Raw genomic sequence first — 23,336 nt, 5'->3', positions numbered from 1 at the left:
CCTCGATCTCACCCCTGTAGGCAGATTCGTCCCCCCCGGAGATGAGGCCCACCAGGGTGGTGTCGTCTGCAAACTTCAGGAGCTTGACCGAGGGGTGGCGGGAGACACAGCTGTTGGTGTAGAGGGAGAATAGTGCTGGAGACAGGACGCAGCCCTGCGGGGAGCCCGTGCTGGTGGTCCTGGAGCTGGAAATGCTCTTCCCCAGCTTCACCCGCTGAGACCTGTCAGTCAGGAAGTCCGTGATCCACCTGCAGGTGGAGACCGGCACCTGCAGCAGGGATAGCTGGTGCTCCAGGATGTGTGGGAGGATCGTGTTGAAGGCCGAGCTGAAGTCCACGAACAGGATCCTGGCGTAGTTGCCTGCAGTGTCTAGGTGTTCTAGTACGTAGTGCAGAGCCATGTTCACGGCGTCCTCCGTGGATCTATTGGCTCTGATCATGCCAGACTGAACTGCTTGCTAGTGAATAAAGTCGTTAGACAGGTAGGCCTAATTCTGCCCCGGCTACCTGTATCAATTAGATTTTATGCACAAAACAGCAGTCAGCCTGTTTCTATGCAAATGGCTCTGAGGGCCGCTCACACAGTTGGTCCTAGGACGTGCGATGGCGTAGTCACTGCTAATAGTTTTTGACGCTTCACACAGTTTCGAGGTGGGGCGTCTTCACCACGGATGGAAGATGTCTCATTATTCAGTCCCCTTCCACTCCATTCCAGGAGCTTTGCAGTGACACTATAGCAATGCCATTCGAGAAAGAGTAACCCTGATGTGGTCTTTTTTTCGGAGAGATGAAGAACAATGAGACGTCGAAATGATTTTCAGGTCCATCCTGTAATTAGTGTAATTGGAGCAGTCTCCTCTGGTTTAGACTGATGCCGGTGGTTGATGTCATTTACAGTGGTGTCTGGAAATAGCGGGATCCCTCAGTACCATGGCTTTTATTTTTACTACTCATTTAATTACATTTGTTCAAGTTCAATTATATTTCAATTTAAAACCCAGGAAATTATTCCAGATCCGTCCTATTGCTGTCTAATGCGTGGTGGCCTGGTCGTATGTTGTTCAGAGTAGCTGTGCAGTGCTGTGGGTGAGTGAAGTGCGTTTAGAAGTTGTTGTGGTCCAAAGTCCTTTGGCCTGTAATAGCCTACTGTATAATCTGCGTGTCAAACATCTTGTCTCTAAATACATTCATCATCTTGAGTAAGAGTGAGAATTAATTGATTGCTTTTATAAAGTGGGTTTCTAGACACCCAAAGCACTCACATTGTCTCATCCAGGCCAATCGCCCACTACGACAGTTAATATTGTGACGATACAAGACAGAGGTGTCTCAAGAGGCCTTTACATCTTGGCTTGAATTTCATCTTGGGAAGTAGTAAAAGGAGCCTAAATGCTTCCGCTGAAGCCCCATCAGTGATGATAGACATGCTGGGGTGTAATGGCTCCATATTGTGACTGAGGACTAGAGGAGACAGTCCAGTCTGATGGGGGATTGGCCAAGATGAAATGCCCAGACAATGTAATTGCAGATCCTGGCTCCCAAGCGGCATCATTCAAATGGCACTATTCTGGTTAAAAATACTCAAACGTAGACTTATTTTATGTAATATAACCTTTGAGAATGACACACAGTTTAGTTTTCCGTCCGTTCGCATAGCTAAGCCTCCTACCTTATTATCATGGCCTCCTTTTCTCTGAGACAGACCGTTTATTGCCCAGCTCTCATGTACATTGTGTCTCAAGCTCATTTTCTTTTTCTGAAAACCTGACTGCCACGATACCTATCACTATTTTGTGTCTTTCTTAGAATGGCAATATTGCTGTGAGACCATTCCCCAAGTAAAGTTCAGTATTATTAACTATTTTAATGGATAGTCCTAGTTTTCAAATGCACAGAGAGGTACAGTACTGTATAGTTCCTAAATTTCGTTGTTTGGTACCTGTACTGTAGCAATGACAATAAAGTCCATTCATTCATTCATAGGCTGTTACTTAAATACAATCTTATTCAGTCTTATGTTATTTCCCGATAACTTTGTACTCTTAATGTAGACAAAATACTACGTATACTAAATATAACAACATAGACATAGAATGATATTGCTGTAGATGCCATTCTATGTATCATTCTTTTCCGTTCCAAACACATTGTTAGAATATTTTTTTTACCACTGATCAGACGTCGAAGCCAAATGTATGCAAATTAAAAGCATACAGTTAGGTCCGGAAATATTTGGACAGTGACACAATTTCCATAATTTTGGCTCTGTATGCCACCACAATGGATTTGAAATGAAACAATCAAGATGTAATTGAAGAAATTAGGGTAGCTCCCGCTGGCTCTCTGATGGATTTTTTGGTTGTTTTTGCAGCCTAAGGATGGCCTGTTTCACTTGCATTGAGAGCTCTGTTGACTGCATGTTGTGTGTATACAGCAACAGCTCCCAAATGCAAATGCCACACTTGGAATCAACTCAGACCTTTTACCTGCTTAATTGCTGAAGAAATAATGAAGGAATAGCCAACACTGGCCCATGAAACAGATTTTGAGTCAATTGTCCAATTACTTTTGGTCCCTTGAAAAAGAGGGAGCTACATATTAAAGGTCTTCAGGTGGGCGAATAGACCGATCCTGGAGCCGCATATTTTGGTGCAGTGTGGGCAGGGGAAAGTGGTGGTGATGGTGGCTTTGGATTGGGCCTTTTTGGTGGAGGCTCTCTCCTTTCGGAGTCTGCGCTTATCTTCTGCAGCATGGCGGAGGTCCTCATTGTACAGTGTAGCACCCTCCCGGACAAGGGTTCTCCAGGTCGCCCTATTGGTTGCTGTGTCTTCCCAGGTCTTAAGGTCTATGTGGCACTTTTTGATGATGTTTTATGATCAGCAACATGCTCATGGTACAGGGGGGGGGGGGGGTTTGAGTGTTAGAGTGTGCTGTGTTAACACATGTTCCTCTGTCTCTGCCTCTCTCCCACAGGTCCAGATGCAGGAGAAGCTGACGGAGTGTTTGATCCACCTGGGAGGGAGCAGCTTGCTCAAGTCTTTCCTCATCCGTCATGTCCTCTCTGAGATCAACCGCCTAGCAGACCACCTCTGGGACACCTGCCAGGTAAGGGTCGGGGCAAAGCAGGGGCGGGAGGATGCGAGGAACAGCTTAGAGGAGGAATGAGAGCTGCTACTTATGTACATTTATGGAGATTAAGCACTATAAACACAAGCATATACACATACCAGGCATCTCCCCAGGATTTTTTTTTAAATGTTGCGCTGGATTGCATTATCAAAATCCAGCTTTTACTGGTGTCAAAATGCACACCAAAATAAATGCCCTAAAATTCACTGTGTAACATAACACTTTCACTTTCGATTTTATTTTTAACAACAAAGTTGTCGCAAACATAGTTACTCTATCATTACTAAATACATATTGTTTAATTTGCCTTGACATCTTGACATAGGTGACTGATCCTGATGTAAATGGACACCTCTCGGAAATGAGAAAGACGTCAAATTCGTCTTGAAAGTTTTTTTGTTTTTTTTTCAGATTTTCGTTTTTTTAGCTAACATTCAACTCGAAGATGTGAAGTACCCACTCGTTATTTTTCCGAACAGTTTTACGTTCATTAAATAAGTGTAATCTATAACACAATGACTTCGTTTCTTGTTGTTTGATGGGGATTCATTATCTTTGATGGGGATTTTCTGTGCTTAGTGATTTCAGGTGTAGCAACTTTCAAATACTCATGTCGTCTTCGATTTCAATGTATGATGCATCATTTGAAAGCTTACAATCTGTAGTTTAAGCACATGTAAAAAACTGAAAAATGATTTTGCCTACAGGTAGCCCTTTTCATTGGGAGTTGTCACATAGTGTTCACAGCATGGCGCAGTGCCACTCTTAGAATTTTTGGACACACAGACATGCAGTACATAGAGAGAGAGCCCTGCGTACACACAGACATGCAGTACGTAGAGAGAGCCCTGCGTACACACAGACATGCAGTACGTAGAGAGAGCCCTGTGTACACACAGACATGCAGTATGTAGAGAGAGCCCTGCGTACACACAGACATGCAGTATGTAGAGAGAGCCCTGCGTACACACAGACATGCAGTATGTAGAGAGAGAGGCCTGCGTACACACACAGACATGCAGTATGTAGAGAGAGAGTCCTGCGTACACACAGACATGCAGTACGTAGAGAGAGGCCTGCGTACACACACAGACATGCAGTACATAGAGAGAGCCCTGCGTACACACACAGACATGCAGTACATAGAGAGAGAGGCCTGCGTACACACACAGACATGCAGTACATAGAGAGAGAGGCCTGCGTACACACAGACATGCAGTACGTAGAGAGAGAGGCCTGCGTACACACAGACATGCAGTACATAGAGAGAGAGCCCTGCGTACACACAGACATGCAGTACGTAGAGAGAGAGGCCTGCGTACACACAGACATGCAGTACATAGAGAGAGAGGCCTGCGTACACACAGACATGCAGTATGTAGAGAGAGCCCTGCGTACACACAGACATGCAGTACATAGAGAGAGAGGCCTGCGTACACACAGACATGCAGTACGTAGAGAGAGCCCTGCGTACACACACAGACATGCAGTACGTAGAGAGAGGCCTGCGTACACACACAGACATGCAGTACATAGAGAGAGAGGCCTGCGTACACACAGACATGCAGTACGTAGAGAGAGCCCTGTGTACACACACAGACATGCAGTACATAGAGAGAGGCCTGCGTACACACACAGACATGCAGTACGTAGAGAGAGGCCTGCGTACACACAGACATGCAGTACATAGAGAGAGAGCCCTGCGTACACACAGACATGCAGTACGTAGAGAGAGGCCTGCGTACACACAGACATGCAGTACATAGAGAGAGAGCCCTGCGTACACACAGACATGCAGTACATAGAGAGAGCCCTGTGTACACACACAGACATGCAGTACGTAGAGAGAGCCCTGCGTACACACACAGACATGCAGTACGTAGAGAGAGGCCTGCGTACACACAGACATGCAGTACATAGAGAGAGAGCCCTGCGTACACACAGACATGCAGTACATAGAGAGAGGCCTGCGTACACACACAGACATGCAGTACGTAGAGAGAGAGGCCTGCGTACACACACAGACATGCAGTACGTAGAGAGAGGCCTGCGTACACACACAGACATGCAGTACATAGAGAGAGAGGCCTGCGTACACACAGACATGCAGTACGTAGAGAGAGGCCTGCGTACACACACAGACATGCAGTACATAGAGAGAGAGGCCTGCGTACACACAGACATGCAGTACATAGAGAGAGAGGCCTGCATACACACACAGACATGCAGTACATAGAGAGAGGCCTGCGTACACACACAGACATGCAGTACGTAGAGAGAGAGGCCTGCGTACACACACAGACATGCAGTACATAGAGAGAGAGCCCTGCGTACACACAGACATGCAGTACATAGAGAGAGGCCTGCGTACACACACAGACATGCAGTACGTAGAGAGAGAGGCCTGCGTACACACACAGACATGCAGTACATTAAGGCTGGGTATCGCCACTGATTTCCCAAAACGATTCGATTCCGATTCACAGCTCCCGATTCGATTCGATTCGATTCCGATTCGATTTAGTTACAATATCAATTTTCCTTGAATATGAAGAGATTCTCAGAACTAATGCTATAAATGGTTCAAGGAACCCTATAACATGTAGCATTGTTAAACATATCAATGTTTACATTAAGAATTGACTCCAAAGCAGTTACATGAATGTACTTCTTATTGGAACATAAATTAACATCATTGACCAACATTTTGCTAAATCAGACACTACAAAAAGTGCTTTTTAACGTGCTTTACTGCAGCCAGTGTAAATAAAGGGGCTACAAACATAGCCTATCGGTAAACAAGACATCACATATCCCTCAGGACTGTCTCAAATAGCTTATTTGCATAATATATATACAGTATATATACAAAATAAAAATGTGCAAAACTCAAACGAAAATAGTGCAATAGATGAGGGTATTTTGGGGAACAAAAAAACACATTGTAAACCATAATGTCCATGAAACTAAAGCCCTTCATTACTGCTTTCTCACTTTTTGGAGATTGGAAGATTTTATTCAGGAATAAACATAATTGGAAAATCAATGATTATTAAAATACTGTAGTATACAGTAACAATAAGTTAGTGGAAACACCACAAATCTACAGAACCACTTATTGAGGCATCACCCAGACGTGAAACAAGGAAAAGAGGATCAGAAACAAGCCTCGCTGATAAAGTGGCAAGTGATTGTCAGGTACGAGTCCATTGCTCTGGATGTCCAGCTGTCACACGTTATGGCAACTCTCTCTGCTGGCTGGAGTGAAGTTGCGATGTCACGTTTCACCTGCGCGGACATGTCTGGGACTATCACTTCACTCAACTGTTTGCGTGTCGGTAACACGTAGCGTGGTTCTAGTACACTGACGACACTGACGACGCTGTAGTAATTTGTTGGGCACGCGGAGAATTTGATTGTAATTTGCAACCAAACGTCTTTATCGGCGAGGCTTGTTTCGGATCCGCTTTTCCATGTTTCACGTCAGGGTGATGCCTCAATAAGTGGTTCCGTAGATTTGTGGTGTTTCCACTAAATTTAACCTCCACTGCGCACAGCTTGCATATGGCTTTGCTTTTGTCCTGCTCATCTCTATCGTCATAATTCTTACATCCAAAATGCACCCAGACATCTGCCTTTAAGCCTGGTCGTTGCGTGAGATATGATAAATTCTTGTAGCGCGAGATCTGGCCACGAGATCTCGTTGCGGGTTGAAGCTGCAAGGAAAAATAAAAATAAAAAAAATAAATGAAAGATCGATCTCGGGATTTATGAATCGATAATCGCTCATTCAATGAAGATCGATTCAGAATCGGGAAATCGATTTTTTTGAACCCAGCCCTACAGTACATGGAGAGAGAGGCCTGCGTACACACAGACATGCAGTACATAGAGAGAGGCCTGCGTACACACACAGACATGCAGTACATAGAGAGAGGCCTGCGTACACACACAGACATGCAGTACGTAGAGAGAGAGCCCTGCGTACACACAGACATGCAGTACATAGAGAGAGGCCTGCGTACACACACAGACATGCAGTACATAGAGAGAGGCCTGCGTAAACACACAGACATGCAGTACATAGAGAGAGAGGCCTGCGTACACACACAGACATGCAGTACGTAGAGAGAGAGCCCTGCGTACACACCAGGGTTTCCGTTAACCGGTAATTACCGGTCTTTGTCCGGTAAAATTTGTTGAAGTCCGACAAATTTAAAACTCGTCGGTCATATTGTCCGGTGAAAATAATTCCCTCTAAGCACAATTTGAATACAATTCGCTAAAGTTCACATTCTGATTCCTTCTATTTTAAAAAAGACGAATATATAGGCTATGTATTTCTTTTATTATTATATGATTTGACGCCGGCATGATGATGACTCCTAATGTGTAGGCTAGCGGCTGCCTAGATGCGAAACAGCGGCGGCAGGGTTGCCAGATGGGATTGACAATACAGCCTAACCAGTCTATTACCGCTAAACCCAGTAGCCCATTCGGCGGTAACCCGGCCCATCTGGCAACCCTGCGCAGCGGGCCACCATACGCAAACGTTGCAGCTCAAAGTGCACCATAGCGAGCGATTAAATTAATGTAAACATGGCAAAACCAAGTAAGCTTAGCAATGAGGAGAAGTAAGCTTAGCAATGAGGAGAAGTCTGGCTCTGAAGAGATGGAGGCGGCTGACGCCGTCGCACCGGTTGCGCGAACAATTGCAGAGTTCCTCCGGGACAACGCGTGCGTGTCCGACGCCCGGCTGGAGGAGCTGCTGGCCCGGGCGCTGGAGGTAGGTAACCAGTAACTACGGCGTGTCCGTGCTGGGGAACTCCAGCGAACCCAACTGGGATTTCATCTCCTCCCTGTTTTTCACCAGCACCGTGCTGACCACCACGGGTGAGTGCGTGTGTGCGTGTGTGTGTGTGTGTGGGTGTGTGTGTGTGTGTGTGTGTGGGTGTGTGTGTGTGTGTGTGTGTGTGAGAGACAGCGAGTGAGAGAGAGAGAAAAAACCTAATTAAAATTTCATCGTATCCCAACCTGCCTATCAATTGTTTATCAATAAACAGTTATGTTCTCCTCATTGTCATACTCCCGAGTCCGATTAAGTATGATTTGACAGGCAGCTAAACTAAATGCCTTCCCAACCAGCGAGACCTGGTTATAGAAATGACGTTGTTTTATTGATTTAAAAAAAAGGGTAAAACTGGAAAGAGAAAATAGAAAACTCACATTAATCCCAAACAATTTAACAAACTTCAGTTAACGTAATGTGGAGTCCGTTCATTGATCGATGCTGTCTGTTCAGTTCCCAGTGAGGCGCCCGTTCAGCGCTGGACATAATGGCATAGCGCGCATGCGAATCATGTTATATATTATATAGCTCGCATCTAATCGTATCGGATGAGAAATAGACATTAAATGGCATATATAGGCCGCTACACAACAGTAATCACCGCGACAAACAGCTATATTATATTTTAATATGATGACCGGAATAATTCACGTTTGTCCGGTAAATCGAAATCTTCCCGGACACTTGTCCGGCGGCAAATTTTTCTAACGGAAACCCTGGTACACACACAGACATGCAGTACGTAGAGAGAGAGAGAGCCCTGCGTACACACAGACATGCAGTACATAGAGAGAGAGGCTGTCATTATTGCGTTTTGTCCTGTCTGGAAGACCTTTAAAAATCCTCAAGCAACAGGTGTCATGATAGAAATGGTAGAGGAAATGAGTTTAGACAAATTTGATTAGTAAATGCCTTTACATAAAAGCCAATGTGGGCTCCAGACAGTATCCTTTCACCTATGTCCTCAGAGCTTTGTGCCTAAAAGCCTGGTGAGGGGAGGCAATGTTTAACTGGCCATTCTTCTCCGAGAAGCAGTTTGTGCAGAGAGCCGCCAGGGGTCCTGTGAAATTGATATGTGTGTATAGGAGAGGAAAGCAGATTATTCTCCCCTTCTGTCGTACTTCACTCCCACTGCAGCAAGCCAGTCATTCACATTTGTGTGTCTTTCCTCCTCCTGTTCAGAACAGCTCAGTGAAGGCTGCTGGAGATAGAAATTGGAGGACAGACTCATTGTAATGCATGGAATGGACATGTTTGATACCTTCCATTCCACACATTACTTCCACCAGCCTTCCCTGGAACAGCCTCTTATCAGGCCTCAAGCCAAGCCAAACACAACAAACGCACCAAGTGAATGGGAGGATCACATCGTTATGCAGTATGTCTGGGAGGAGTTCAAGCCAATAGCTTCAGTACCTTTTGTCAGCTGTAAGTGCTGATGATGGTATGTACAATAACATAATATCAATTATTGCACAGCTATAATTGTCTTTGTGTAGCAGGCCAGAGGGAATAAGAGCACAGAGAATGCACTGGAGAATTAATGGGCCACAGATTGGGGCCGACCTCTGTCGTCTGGTCTTATGTATCCAGATGACCTGTAATTGCTCACTTAATTGTGTTGCCTCAGACCTCTCGTACATGAAGGCTTAACATTTTAATGCGCTTTGAAGCCATTTTGCCCCTGGATGAATGTGGGCACTTGACCCCCCGCCTCCCCGGCAGCCTTCTGCACAGCTCCCTCAATCGCCAAATTGTCAGTGCAGAAGAAGGGGTGTCTAAATCGCTTTTGAAGACTTGGTTCGTGTGAGGACTTTCTTAGAAACCAGTCTGTCTAATTGGAACATCCCCACAGAGTATGTAAGTCTCTATGATGTTTATTCTGAGCACTAACACTACTACTGGCTGTATTGCTGCTTGAAGCCTGAGTTTGATTGCGTGAATCTTTGAAGCTTTTGCTGTTCTACTGAGATTTTTCCTTATTTTATTTTTTTTGTCTTCCTCATTTTGCTTGACAACGTATAGCCTACTGTGCGAAGGGAGAAGAGTGGGAGCTAGCTCGAATCCAGGACATCTTCCCTGTGTGTTCCTGAGTCCCTGTCTCCCCTCCCATATGATTCTATGTGCTACACGCAGACCTGCTGAGGTATAGTTTTTGAGCGTCTGTAGATTCTGTTAACCCTTCACATGGGGTGACGGAACCATATGGTTTCCTACTCAGCCCCTCTGGCCTGACACACTCAGCCCAGAGTTACTCTGTTGAGGCTGCTCCTCAGAGACTGTCAGTCTTCCACAGCTGGTGCACCATACCACCACTCTCATTCCCACTCCCACTCTCATTATCATACCCACTCTCATTCCCACCCCCACGCCCATTCCCATTCCCATTCCCACTCCCACTTCTACCACCACCCAGCCACAAGAGAAGAGGTAGGGATGTCCATCTGTCTGCAGGGCCCTTCCTGTGGTAACTCAGACACATGGTAGTGGCAGGTAAATGTAACCCAGACGTATAGAGCCTAGTAAACATTCACACAGTTTATTAGACATACACATACACTAAACCACACGTCAATTACAAGGCCCGCCAATAAATTCTGACACATTTTAATGTGGCCCATGCAGTGGTGTTTAAATTTACGTCTGTGACGATACAACATTGAAACACAGGAGGCGCTACCACGCTCCACTCATGCTTTTATCAGAGAATTAATAAAGGCCAAATGGACTACCTAGGCCACCATATAAACAATGTAAATGAATCTACCTTTCCGAAAGTAGCTAGCATAAACAATGGCCAAAAAAGAAAAGTGGACAATGAATATCGACAATTTCAAGAAAGATGGCAAACAGAGGGGAACAGAGGCCAGTGTGTCTCGTTTGTCAAGAGTCATTGGCAATTTTCAAAGAGTATTACCTTTGTAGGCATTTCGAAACGAAGCATGAGCGTTATTATTATCTGGTCACGAGATCTCGTTGCGGGTTGAAGCTGCAAGCAGGAAAATGCATGAAAGATCGATCTTGGGATTTATGAATCGATAATCGCTCATTCAATGAAGATCGATTCAGAATCGGGAAATCGTTTTTTTGAACCCAGCCCTATGTTGCTTGCTATGTCCTCCACTATTATAAAGCTTGCATTCACAGCTCCCACACACAGGGACTGTATAAGCGAGGAAACATGTTTTGTTGTCTAAGGTTGAAATCAAATTCTTTGACTTTTTGTTGAACTAAGAAGCACAATGCCTATTGTGCTTAGACTTGGCCCTATTATAGGCCCTATTGTTGTATTCAAGTTTCCAAAGTAAGCCACACAAACGAGATACGACTTGTTGCATTGACTATTCAGACCAACTCTGAATTTGTTGTTTTGTTAAAGACAAAAGTTATCATTTTATAGAAAATAAATGTCATTGTTCAGAATTCTGTGGATGATTCGCAATGCATTGTGGGAGCGAGCGGTATGGCTTAGAATGTAGTCTGGTCGTGAAAATTCTCCAAACGAAACCGTGGAATCTAGGGTTTTCTGATCATCTGGTCCATAACTTGATCATTAGCATTCTGTAAACAGTTTTCTCTAAGATACTTGTTACATAAAGGTATGAGGCACTGGAGAACTGTTTTGGCTTGAAGGGGCTTTAATCAACCACTTTGCTGGAGTAGGATTGTCAGCACAGTAAGGATAATTGTTCCCCAATTGATGATGTAATCATCAGTATCAAAATGGCCATGTTGGCTGAATGTATAATTTGAGCTAAAATGCACTTTAAGCTAAATTAAGCTTTCTGGATCACAGAGTGCTGTCCCCTCCAATTTCAAGTGATGAGAACCATTTATAAAACGCTTCATCACCATTCAGCACTGTTGTATAGCAATTAAGGGTTGAATTATGCAGTCATTCTGTGATTAAGTCCAAGCTGCAAGTTTGGGGGTGCTGCAGTGGGCTGTCTGTCTGTCTGTCTGTTGGCCATGTCTGTGCCTCAGTGGCTGGTTTTCGTTGCTCTTGGATTAGTGCAGCATACAGATAAGCCCTACCATCTGGGTAGAAACACCCTGTGTTTCTCTGTCATAGCATAGGGCTAGAGCACACAGTACCCACCACAACCCCACAGGACCAACAGTCACAGACAGAACACTTATCCACCTGCAATAACACTAAAACACTGGGCAGTAAAACAATTACACTGTGGTGGCATCACTATGCAACCTCAGTAAGTTAGTCCTAGTCTCTGACAGATTCAAACCATGTTTTGTTGTTCTGTGGCTATAAATTAAGCAGTTCATCTTACTTGACCTGTTATTGTGTAACTATTAGGCACATTAATTGCTTATTATTCTTCACTGACTAACACTGTGGTTATAGTCAGTCCCAGAGACTTTAAAAATGATCTACCAGGCCTTCTGTATTTTATTGCCTGTTAATTACAGTCAGTTTGGTAGCCCAGTCTTGGGATGTCTGGGAAGAATTTCTAGGGATTTCTGCTGTTAGTTTGTCTCCAGGATGATGAATGCGACTTATCAGACATGTAGAGCTCAGTTATCATGGCAAAGCCAGGGGAGATGAGCCTCACCGCTGATGCTTTTGAAGGGCAACAGCAGGCAACATTTGTTCTGTTTAGCTCAAGAAATTTCTTTTTTCTTTTCTGTAGATCCCTTACTTCTGTGTTTCAAACACATTCTTAGCCAAAGCCTTTTATAGAACCCCATTTGTAATACCAGTGTTCCTGGAATACCACTTTTCTTTCCTTCTTATAATAATAATAATAATAATTAGGGATGCTCCGATTTATCGGCCACCGATTTAAATCGGCCGATTTCACTCCAAATGACTCAATCGGTGATCGGCAAAAATGGCCGATCGCAAAAAACGATTTTATTTATTTTATTTTTTTTTTCCTGGGGAAGACAGATAACTGAACAGAAAACATAGGAGGACGTAACAGTATGTAAACCATGAAGGCCACGTTTATGATGTCTTTTATACAGCCATATCACTGACTTGGGCTTCAGGCCCTAACTGGGTGATAGGCCAGACTTTTACTATGCCATAAAAATGGGTCTGCGTTTGCTTGGTGCCTAATGGATCAAAACTTTTGTCTAAAAAGCTAAAAATATGTAGGCTATCCAGTCAGTAGGCCTACAGTTATGTATTTTTTTTTTAAATCGGTATCGGTATCGGTTGATCTTGAGGAAAAAAATCGGTGGTCGGTATCGGCCCCAAAAATCCAGATCGGAGCATCCCTAATAATAATAATAACTTGTATTTGTCCTGCAAACGTTGCAGCTCAAAGTGCTTTAATCATTATATAATCATAATTTAATTATTTAGTCATTTAAAGGCAATATTAAAAAGATGGGTTTTTAGTCTTGACTTGAAAATATTTGCTGAGAGTTTCTTTTGTACATGTGGTACACAGTGCTAGCAAAAGGTCTTTCAGATATTCTGGTCAGTGAGAGCTTATAAACAAGCAGAAGGATCTTGAAATCTATTCTGAACTTAACAGGAACCCAGTGTAGAGTCTCTAAAATAGGAGTTATATGAGCTCTTCTGCTTGTTTTGGTTAAAACTCTCGCTGCTGCATTTTGGACTAATTGCAGCTGGCCAAAAGCTTTCTTCGGAAGACCAGAAAGGAGACCGTTACAATAGTCCAAACGGGTAATAACAAAAGCATGCATTAACATTTCTGCATCAGGAGAAAATGTCTAACTTTTGCAATATTCCTTAGATGATAAAAAGCCAGAAGTCAGAATCTATAATCACACCTAAATTCTTAGCTTCATGTTTGCAGTTTGAAAGCAAGGTTCCCATGGTATTCAACAATTTGTCTTTTTGTGGTTTTGGTCCAATGACAAGAATCTCAGTTTTGTCCTGATTTAGTTGTAGAAATTATTTAGACATCCAGAGTTTTATATCTTGGAGACAATTCTCCAGCGAGCTGAGTCCATGTGAATTATCAGGCAATACTGTACAACTGAGTATCATCAGCATAACTATGAAAATGTACACCATGTTTTCTGATGATTCCACCTAATGGGATCATGTACAGGGAGAAGAGCAAGGGACCAAGAATAGACACCTGAGTGACCCCACTTGTGATGTCAACAATATCAAAAACAGAGTCTCCCAGGACAACAGAGAAATGCCTACCAGCTAGATACGATTTAAACCACTCTAATACAAGTCCTGAGAGACCAACACAGTTTTCTAAACAATGTATTAGAATACTGTGATCTACTGTATAGAATCCAAGATGGCCGCGCGCTTAGACGCTGAGGCTCGGGGGGCGACCACACTGGTGTTTCATTGTGTTTTTAATTACCTTTGTATGTTCACTCTTTTTTTAGTACTTATAGGGAACAGTTGTGTATATAGTACCTACAGCAGGCTCGACTTATTAGAAGTCGGCACGCAAAACGACAAGATAGTTAGGGCGGATTTCCTGGAGCAATACAGCATTGATACGGACATCGCCAGGCTACCGGGAGAGCCCTGGTTCATAGTCCCCTCCCTGAGGCGGAGACGCCGGCGGCGGGATCGTAGGAAAAAGCGAGGCCGCAGGGGAGGCCTGCTAGCAAGGCTGAGGAGAAGCCCAAACAAGCCAGCTATTCCAAGCATTTTCCTCTCAAATGTCAGATCCCTGACAAATAAGATGGATGAACTGAGACTACAGGTGGCAAAAAACAGCATCGTAGGGGATAGCTGTGTGATTATTCTGACCGAAACCTGGCTAAATGACAACATTGTGGACGCTAACGTTAGCTTAGAGGGCCGAACGCTTCATCGCGCTGACCGTACGGAGCGTAGCGGGAAGTCAAGAGGAGGTGGGATCATAATATCGACGAAGGATAGCTGGTGCCTAAACACGAAAACTGTAAGTAGCCACTGCTCACCAGACCTAGAATACTTGACTGTTAAATGCCGACCCACATACCTGCCTAGGGAGTTTAACGCGGTGCTAATTACATGTGTGTATATTGCACCTAGCTCAGACAGCAAAGTAGCATTGGCGCGACTATACGACGTCATTAGTAGCCAACAAAGTACTGATCCACAGGCTATCCACATCATAGCGGGGGACTTTAATCATGTCGACCTGAAGGCAGTACTACCCAAGTTCTACCAGCATGTAAAATGTGCAACGAGAGGAGAAAAAACACTGGATAAGGTATACACCAACATCAAACGTGCTTACAAGGCTAGTCCGCTAGCTCATCTAGGCATGTCTGACCCAGGGGTGAAAGTGGTTTGAGTTTCTTACAGGAACTATAGGCTACTACCCCAACCTTCATCGTTTCATATTGTTCTCCTCCTGCCCCCAGCTTCATGCATCCCTGAACACACACATCGTGGTGTTGGTGTCGAAATTAGAAACACTTTAGGGCTGCCATGTTTCACCAAAAGTTTGGAGTGAGAGTTTTTGGTGGTGGAGCGACCCAAAACTGCACGTTTTGGTAGCGGCGGCCCCTCTCTCCCACACAATTATTTGTGCTAGTTTCCTGCAATTTTAAACCAGCACAAGAAATGAAAATAATTGGAACATTTGATAAAACAAGAGAAATTCAGATAATATATCTTAAGTCTTAATAAACAAATACAGTAGCCTACAGAGTCTAAAACAAAATTGGGCCTCATCAAGTGAACTCAACCCCTTGGTCAGCAGCAGAAAGACCCTTGGTCATCATCTTATATACAGTGCATAGATGGCTATCATGTTATACAGTACATACCAGGGTTTTTCCTGGGTCCGAATCAAGCCTTGGAGGTTGATGTTGTGCGCGCGCAGTGCGCCCACATTTTCTTTGAGGGACCCCCAATTGTTGTATTTGTATTGTAAATTGTAATTATTATTATTAATAATAATAATAATAATACGATGCGATTTGAAAGTACCAGTAGGCTACCAGATACGTATGCACATATTTTGCTACCAGGGTTGCCAGATGGAATTGACAATTTCCAGCCCAACCAGTCTAAAAGCTGCCAAATTCAAATGTTAATGCAATTTGAGATTGCATTTGCATGTTCCACTTTTGCATGCATTCTTTCAGACAATATTCAAATTCAAATGCAATTCTAATGAGCGGATGTGTTTCCTAGAACATATAAATGCAATTGCTAATCACATTATTGCATTACAATTTGAATATTGACTCAAATAACGCAGGCAAAAGTGGCAAATGAATATGCTATTTTGGGATTGCATAGTCATTTTCACATTAGAATGAAAATTTGAATTTTGTCAGCTACAAAGCGGATGTGTTTACTAGAACATGTAAATGCAATTGCGTATCACATTATTGCATTACAATTTGAATATTGACTCAAATAACGCAGGCAAAAGTGGCAAATGAATATGCTATTTTGGGATTGCATAGTAATTTTCACATTAGAATGAACTTTTGAATTTTGTCAGCTACAAAGCAGCGCATGACTTTGAAAATTAAATGTCAAATGGCTTTGCATTATCATTTTAATATTGACAGCGAATGTGCACATCAGGTACATGAAAATGAAAATGCAAATCATTAGAATTGCATTTGAATTTGAATATTGTCTGAAAGAATGCATGCAAAAGTGGAACATACAAATGCAATCTCAAATTGCATTAACATTTGAATAAAGTCCACAATATGCTTCCATACGGCGCGACTGTAATCCCGGTCGAACTATCTCAGTGCCCAGTGCTGCCCACCCAACCACGTCGCGTCGCGTCGGGTCTACTGTAAAGCGGGTTAACATGTCCTTTTCAAAGGTATTAAAATAGACGCAACGAAACATAACGTCAGCCATGTGTTTCCTTGGTGGAAATTATGGATCGTGAATCGTGATTGCTTCTGCACTCTGAAGCAATCGGATTTTGATTGACAGGCAGCTGCATCTCTTCCCCCAACGGCGTTCCGGGACAGAAAGTCTTGCCGGAACGCAGCACCGGACCGTTCCGGCCCACTTTCACCTATGGTCTGACCATGTGTCAATCCTCCTGATTCCTGCATACACCACAATGGGGAAAAGTGCTCCCACCACCACTAAGACTGTCAGAACCTGGCCAGAAGGGTCCGCTCCACTGCAGATCTGCCTAAATGACACCCTATGGCAGGAATATGAGCATGAGGACCTGGAACAGTACACGTCGTCGGTTCTGAACCACATAGTGAACTGCACCAACTCAGTCACCGTGGACAAACGGGTCCGGGTCTACCCCAACACGAAGCCATGGATGACTGGGAAGGTCCAAAAACTGTTAAATGAGAGGGACAACGCCTTCTTCGCAGGCAAGCGCACACCGCTGTACAGCTCCACCAGGGCCAACCTAAAGCGCGGCATCAAAGCGGCCAAGGCAGAGCACAGAGAGAAGATTGAGGAATGCCTCCTGAGCAACGACTCCAGGCGGATGTGGCAGGGGGTTCAGCAGATGACAAACTTCAGAGCCAACAGGCTCACAGCCGCAGAGGACGACCCCCTGCTGGCGGGAAAGCTGAACACCTTCTACGCCCGGTTCGACGAGGGGCGAACGGAGGTAACCACAACACAGACACCACTCTCTCCAGCTCTCAGCAGCCTCACCCTCACAGAGCACGAGGTGAGACGCGTACTGAAGGCGGTGGACCCCAGGAAAGCCTCGGGGCCGGATGGCGTCCTGGGACGGGTGCTGAGAGACTGCGCCGACCAGCTGGCCGGGGTTTTCACCAACATCTTTAACCAGTCCCTGTCCCAGGCCACCGTCCCACCCTGCCTGAAAACCTCAACTATCATCCCAGTCCCGAAGAAAAGCACGGTGAGCTGCCTAAACGACTACCGCCCGGTGGCACTCACACCAATCATCATGAAGTGCTTCGAGAAACTAGTCCGGGCCCACATACTCACACGCCTCCCGCCCAACCTGGATCCATACCAGTTCGCCTACAGAGCCCACAGGTCCACAGAGGACGCCATAGCGACGACGCTCCACGCCACTCTATCCCACCTGGAGAGGGGAAACAGCTACGCGAGACTGCTCTTCGTGGACTTCAGCTCCGCCTTTAACACCATCCTTCCAGACAGGCTAGTGACCAAACTACTAGACCTGGGTCTATCACACTCTATATGTGCGTGGATCAAGGACTTCCTGACCGACCGCCCCCAGAGGGTGCGGGTGGGCCCCCACACCTCCACAGCCCTCAGCCTCAGCACTGGGTCACCCCAGGGCTGCGTGCTAAGCCCCATCCTCTACAACCTCTACACCCACGACTTCACCCCCATCCACCCCAGCAACTACATCGTAAAGTTTGCAGACGACACCACCGTGGTGGGATGTATCTCGGGGGGGGACGAGGCGGCGTACAGGGATGAGGTAGAGCAATTGAGCAAGCTGTGCAAGGTTAACAACCTGCTGCTAAACAAGTCAAAGACCCAGGAATTCATCGTAGACTTCAGGAGGAAAAAGTCCGAGATCCTGCCCCTGCTCATCGACGGAGAGAGCGTGGAGATAGTCTCAAACCTCCGATTCCTGGGACACAACATGCGGGATGACCTGGCCTGGAAGGACAACACTAAAGGCACCATCAAGAGGGCACAACAGCGGCTATACACCCTGAGATGCCTCAAGAAACAACACAGCAAGCAGGAGATGCTGGTGGCCTTCTACCACGGCGCAGTGGAGAGTATCCTCACCTTCGGCATCTCCAACTGGTACCACAGCTGCACGGCAGTGGAGAGAAGCGATCTACAGAGAGTCGTGAGAACAGCACAGAGGATCACCGGCGCCACCCTCCCCTCTCTGGAGGAGCTGTACAAAACACGCTGTCTCAGGAGGGCCTCCAAGATCTCCAAGGACCCGACCCACCCTGGGCACGAACACTTTGTCAAGCTGCCCTCGAACAGGAGGTACAGGACCCCGGCCGCTAAGACAAACAGACTGAAGGACAGCTTCTACCACAGGGCCGTCAAGGCCCTGAACACAGAAAAGGCCTAAGTTCTGGGCCCAGGACAGTCCGGACGGATTGTATGGCAGCTAGTGCTGAGGCACAAACATGTACATTTTCAAGCCTGCAAACTGTGACACTTTAAAATAATGTGAAAAAATACTTTCTTGTGAAATATGACAACCCTAGTTGACTATCTGTGCAGTATAGTACAGTGGATTGTGTACATAGCCTCTATTGATGTAAACCAGCTCCTTACCTTCTTGTGATTTTATGCATCTATGCTTTTTCCAAAATGTGTTTCTTTTTCCTTTCCTAAACACCAGGGGAGCCGCCCCTCCTAAATTTCGTTGTTTGGTACCTGTACTGTAACAATGACAAAGTCTATCTATCTATCTATCTATCTATCTATCAAAAGCAGCACTCAAATCTAACAAGACAAGAACTGATACACCACCAGCATCTATGACTGAGATCGTTTACAACCTTTACTAATGCATTCTCAGTACTGTGGTTAGAACGAAAACCTGATTGAAACTTCTAAAGGAAAATTGTTTTGCTAAGAAAATCAGTAAGTTGTCTGAAAATCACTTTCTCAAGGATTTTATTTAGAAATTGAAGGTTAGATATTGGTCTTTCTGAGAACAGAATTATCTTGCTTTCTTTTCTTAAGTAGTGGTTTTATAATGGCAGATTTTAGGGGAGTGGGAAAGATGCCAGTTGATAGAGAGCAGTTCACAATTTCTAATACATCGTCAGTTAAACAGTTAAAAACACTTTTGAAGAACCATGGGATTGGATCAAGTGAGCATGGCATGTTGAGGATTTCATTTGTGAAACAACTGTTTTTAAAGTATGGGGGTTGATGAGCTTGATTTTCTCTGGAGCTATAATATCAAGGGTAGTTCTCAATTTGTTCTTGAAGCTCTCTACTAAGTTATCTATCGAGAGTATTTCGCGAGGTGGTGAGAGTGAATTCATAATGCTCATGAACATATCATTTGCTGATGAATTTAAACATCACTTTTTGACAATGCGGTCCACATTCTTCTGTTTCATATTTAGCAGTACCTTAAAGAAAATACAGTAATGATCTGTGGTCTGCTTCATAGCTGAACCCCCCTTCCCCCCGTTGTAAATAGCAGGCCTACAAGGCACCATGGGGGGACGTTTAGTAATGGCTCCCAGCACATTCATCATGGTGAAGCTTATTATTATTCCTGGCATTTCTGACTGAGTTTGATCTATTGCACGTCTGCCTCCATTCACGAGAGGTTGTTCTTCAGTGCTGCCACTCTCACTCTCCGGTCTCATAGTTTGTTCCATCTCGCCAGCGCCTCCACTCCTTCACTCGTGACAGACTTGAAGAACGATCAGATTAAGAGCCGTGGCAGAGGGATTGTTGGGCCGTTAAATAGCTGGGATCAAAGTAGTCCTCTCCTCTCTCAAAGCACATAGATCTCATTAGACCTCTAACCGAGAGGGAAATTAAGCTGTTTGATCAAAGTCATATTAGACAAAAGCCAGGAGACACTGTGGCCATGGTAAATGGTTCCCGCCGCCGCCAGACTCTGGCGATCTGTGCACTGGAGCAAACAAATCTGCGGCAGGCGGGCCACAGACTTAGGGATGTACACAAGTACAAGCACAGGCCTTTATTTTAAGTGAATTCCCCACTGCTTTATCCTTACAGGCGAGCCAGGTTAAATAACATAGACATTTGAGTTAAAGATTTGGATTACATTCAGGATTACAAAATCAAGCAAGCAAATCTGTCCTTGAGAAAGGCTAACAGTTTCTGTCATGTTAGACAGCTTGCGTTTTCCTCTTTGCATGTGTTCTTTCCCTTTAGCAGACTATGGTACTTTGGTGTTGTTAGATGGCTCAGTGTATGTAAAAAGCCTCCAAGGACAACACAGACCTGCCCTGTCTTTCTACTCACCAGTAGCTCCATGCCATCAGCATTCCCCTGCACCCAGAGTGAGATCTCCTCTATATGTCATTGGTTTAGTGGCTATGTTGACATGAATCAGGGCTCTAGTGGCAGTGTGACCTGTCCTGGCTGCCTGCAAGCTGCTGGACCAGGGGCTACTGCTGACGCTGTGGTGGGCAGACGGACTCCTCTATACTAATGGGAAAGAACGGCTTGCAAATAGAGCAGAGAGGTGCAGAGGACAGTCTGGGGAGAGGAATGAGGAAAAGGACTGTGGTTTCAGGCCAACGGCGTAGCCTGTGGCATTTTCTGTTTTATTTGTAAAATTTACTGAATATTGCACCACCAACCCAAGGGGAAGTTGTAATAAAAGGCAAGGCAAGGCAAATGTATTTACAGGGTTCCTACGGGTCCTTGAAATCCTTGAAAGTTTGTGAATTTGGGGGGAAAAATCAAGGTCTTAAAGGTTTTTAAAAAATAAACATGAGTCCTTGAAAGTGCTTGAATTCCCTTCTCTCTCTCTCTCAATATTTTTAAAATCTATATTCAAAAATGTTTTACTTAGCTTGTCAACTAGTAAATAAGTCTCTGTATTGCTTAACTTTAAACATATTTCACAATATATTGTTTTGCTGTGCTGTGGTAGAGAAGGCAAGAGACCATCTAGTGTTCACACATTCAAGCCTCTCTTATTAATTGTTGTCTGTGAGCGGATAGTTCGTATTATATACATTCTCATCTAGATCTTTCTCACACTATGCCGTGTTGGGTCCTTGAATTTGAGGGAATTGAGTCTTGAAAGTCCTTGAAAGGTGCTTGAATTTGATGTTTCAGAAGGTGTGGGAACCCTGTATATAGCACATTCATACAACCGAATGCAAACTCATAGTGCTTTACATAAAAATGTATAAAATAACAAATTAAAAAGTAAAAAAAAAAAAAGGCACCATTAAAATAAATTTAGTTAGAGAAAAGGCCCTGTGAAAGTTGGTGTCACATCGGAGCTCCTTAGCATGGGTAGAAGTGTCAATGCAGCTAGCCTGTGGAGTGGCTCGGTACATCATAGACCTTCCAGAGACACTTTCTCAAAAACATTTAGGGCCCTATTATGCACTTCATAAGTCTTAAGCAATAAGACGAGGCGGTAGATCTAAACTTAAGACGTGGAGGCGTGGTCAAGGCCACTTTGCTATTATGCGTGCGGTAGTGGGCGCCTAAGACCCGGCGCTAAGCCCAGAAATTAGTCATGGGTGTGTTTTGGGCGTCTTCTCAATCAACCCAATCAGCGTGCCAGGTGCCATTCCCTTTAAGAACCGGCTGCGTTAAGTCATAAGCGCTATGCTATTATGCAGTTCATAGGCGCTAGACTTCATGCACGTTTTGAAACACGAGCGCGCCTCCGCGGTTTGCGCATGCGCGCTAAGAACTTTTCAAACCACTTCTTAGCGCTAGGCGCAAAGTCAGATCGTATAATAGCAGGGGCGCCTAGCGCACTTCATTAACATATGAACACTCCCACAATGAGTAATATATGCACAGGAGTCTTACGTCTTATGTGTGGGCGCCAAGCGACACCTGCATAATAGCAGTAGCGCGTATGAAGCGCATAATAAGGGTGGCGGTAGGTCTTAACCTGGCGGTGCGTCTTAATTAAGACTTAAGACGGCAAGTTAAGAAGTGCATAATAGATAATGGATTTTGGCAGTGGTCATTTTGAGGCAGCTTGAGGAACTGGGTGGGTTTATTTTTGGGTGATCCTGTCTGACAAAACGTCAATGTACTCACACAAAAAGCAGTCAAGACGCCGTTAGATAGCATTCAGAGAAAGAGCTCACAGACTAGATTAGATCGATTTGCTGTCTGATAAATCTTCATATTGTCAGTGGCACTGCCTCGAAAGACACGGTATGAAAACATTGCAACAGAGCTTCTCTGAGGCAGAAAGAATCAATTCCAGGGGCTTGTTTTCTTTCATGGACTAGTGCTCTGTGTTAATGTTCCCCATACTACACACTAGAATAGCTCTGTCAGATGGATATCAGGAAGGATTTTATTCATTATCTGCTCTCCACTCCAAAGCTTCACAGAACTCATGATGATATAGCAAGCGATTGCAAAAAAAGGCCAACTGTCATGGAAAAGCTATTTTTTAGGAAGTGGCTGCTATGTTTCCTCCGTTTTGTTGTTTGAGATTTCGACCTATTCCATAATAAACATATTTTGATTCATTTTCAGGCCATGGTGTGTAGCTTAACTCTTCCTGCAGAGAGATCATTGATATGGATATGAGTGATTCTCTTCAGTAGTTCCATGATATTGATGGAAATATTAAAATGATTGAAAGTTTTTTTTGTTCAAATGTTTAGCGTACTGTGCATCTTTCTAACAATTTGAAAATGTGGTATTATCTTCCCTTTTCTGCTGAAACAATGGAACTTGATCTGTCTTTATTGTGACTCCTTGGCTATTACATTTAGAAGGCTTAGTCATCATCCCCTAACCTGAACCAAACTCAGGAGTTTGA

The 23,336-nt window shown here is 44.5% G+C and overlaps 1 protein-coding gene across 1 annotated transcript in view; it reads left to right on the top strand.

Moving 5' to 3' along the window:
• The window catches only part of mei4 (meiosis-specific, MEI4 homolog), a gene marked incomplete at both ends in the record, with an annotated part of 35,025 nt that overhangs the window by 5,050 nt on the left and 6,639 nt on the right, over window positions 1–23,336 (top strand). The window contains one exon of the mRNA XM_080527390.1: window positions 2,973–3,104. Within this exon, the coding sequence (XP_080383516.1) occupies window positions 2,973–3,104 (132 nt within the window). The remainder of the gene's footprint in view (window positions 1–2,972; window positions 3,105–23,336) is intronic.

The sequence above is a fragment of the Nansenia antarctica genome (genome assembly GCF_963989245.1).
Source record: "Nansenia antarctica genome assembly, chromosome: 3".
NCBI lineage: Eukaryota > Metazoa > Chordata > Actinopteri > Argentiniformes > Microstomatidae > Nansenia > Nansenia antarctica.
This window is presented reverse-complemented; position numbering and strand designations above follow the sequence as displayed.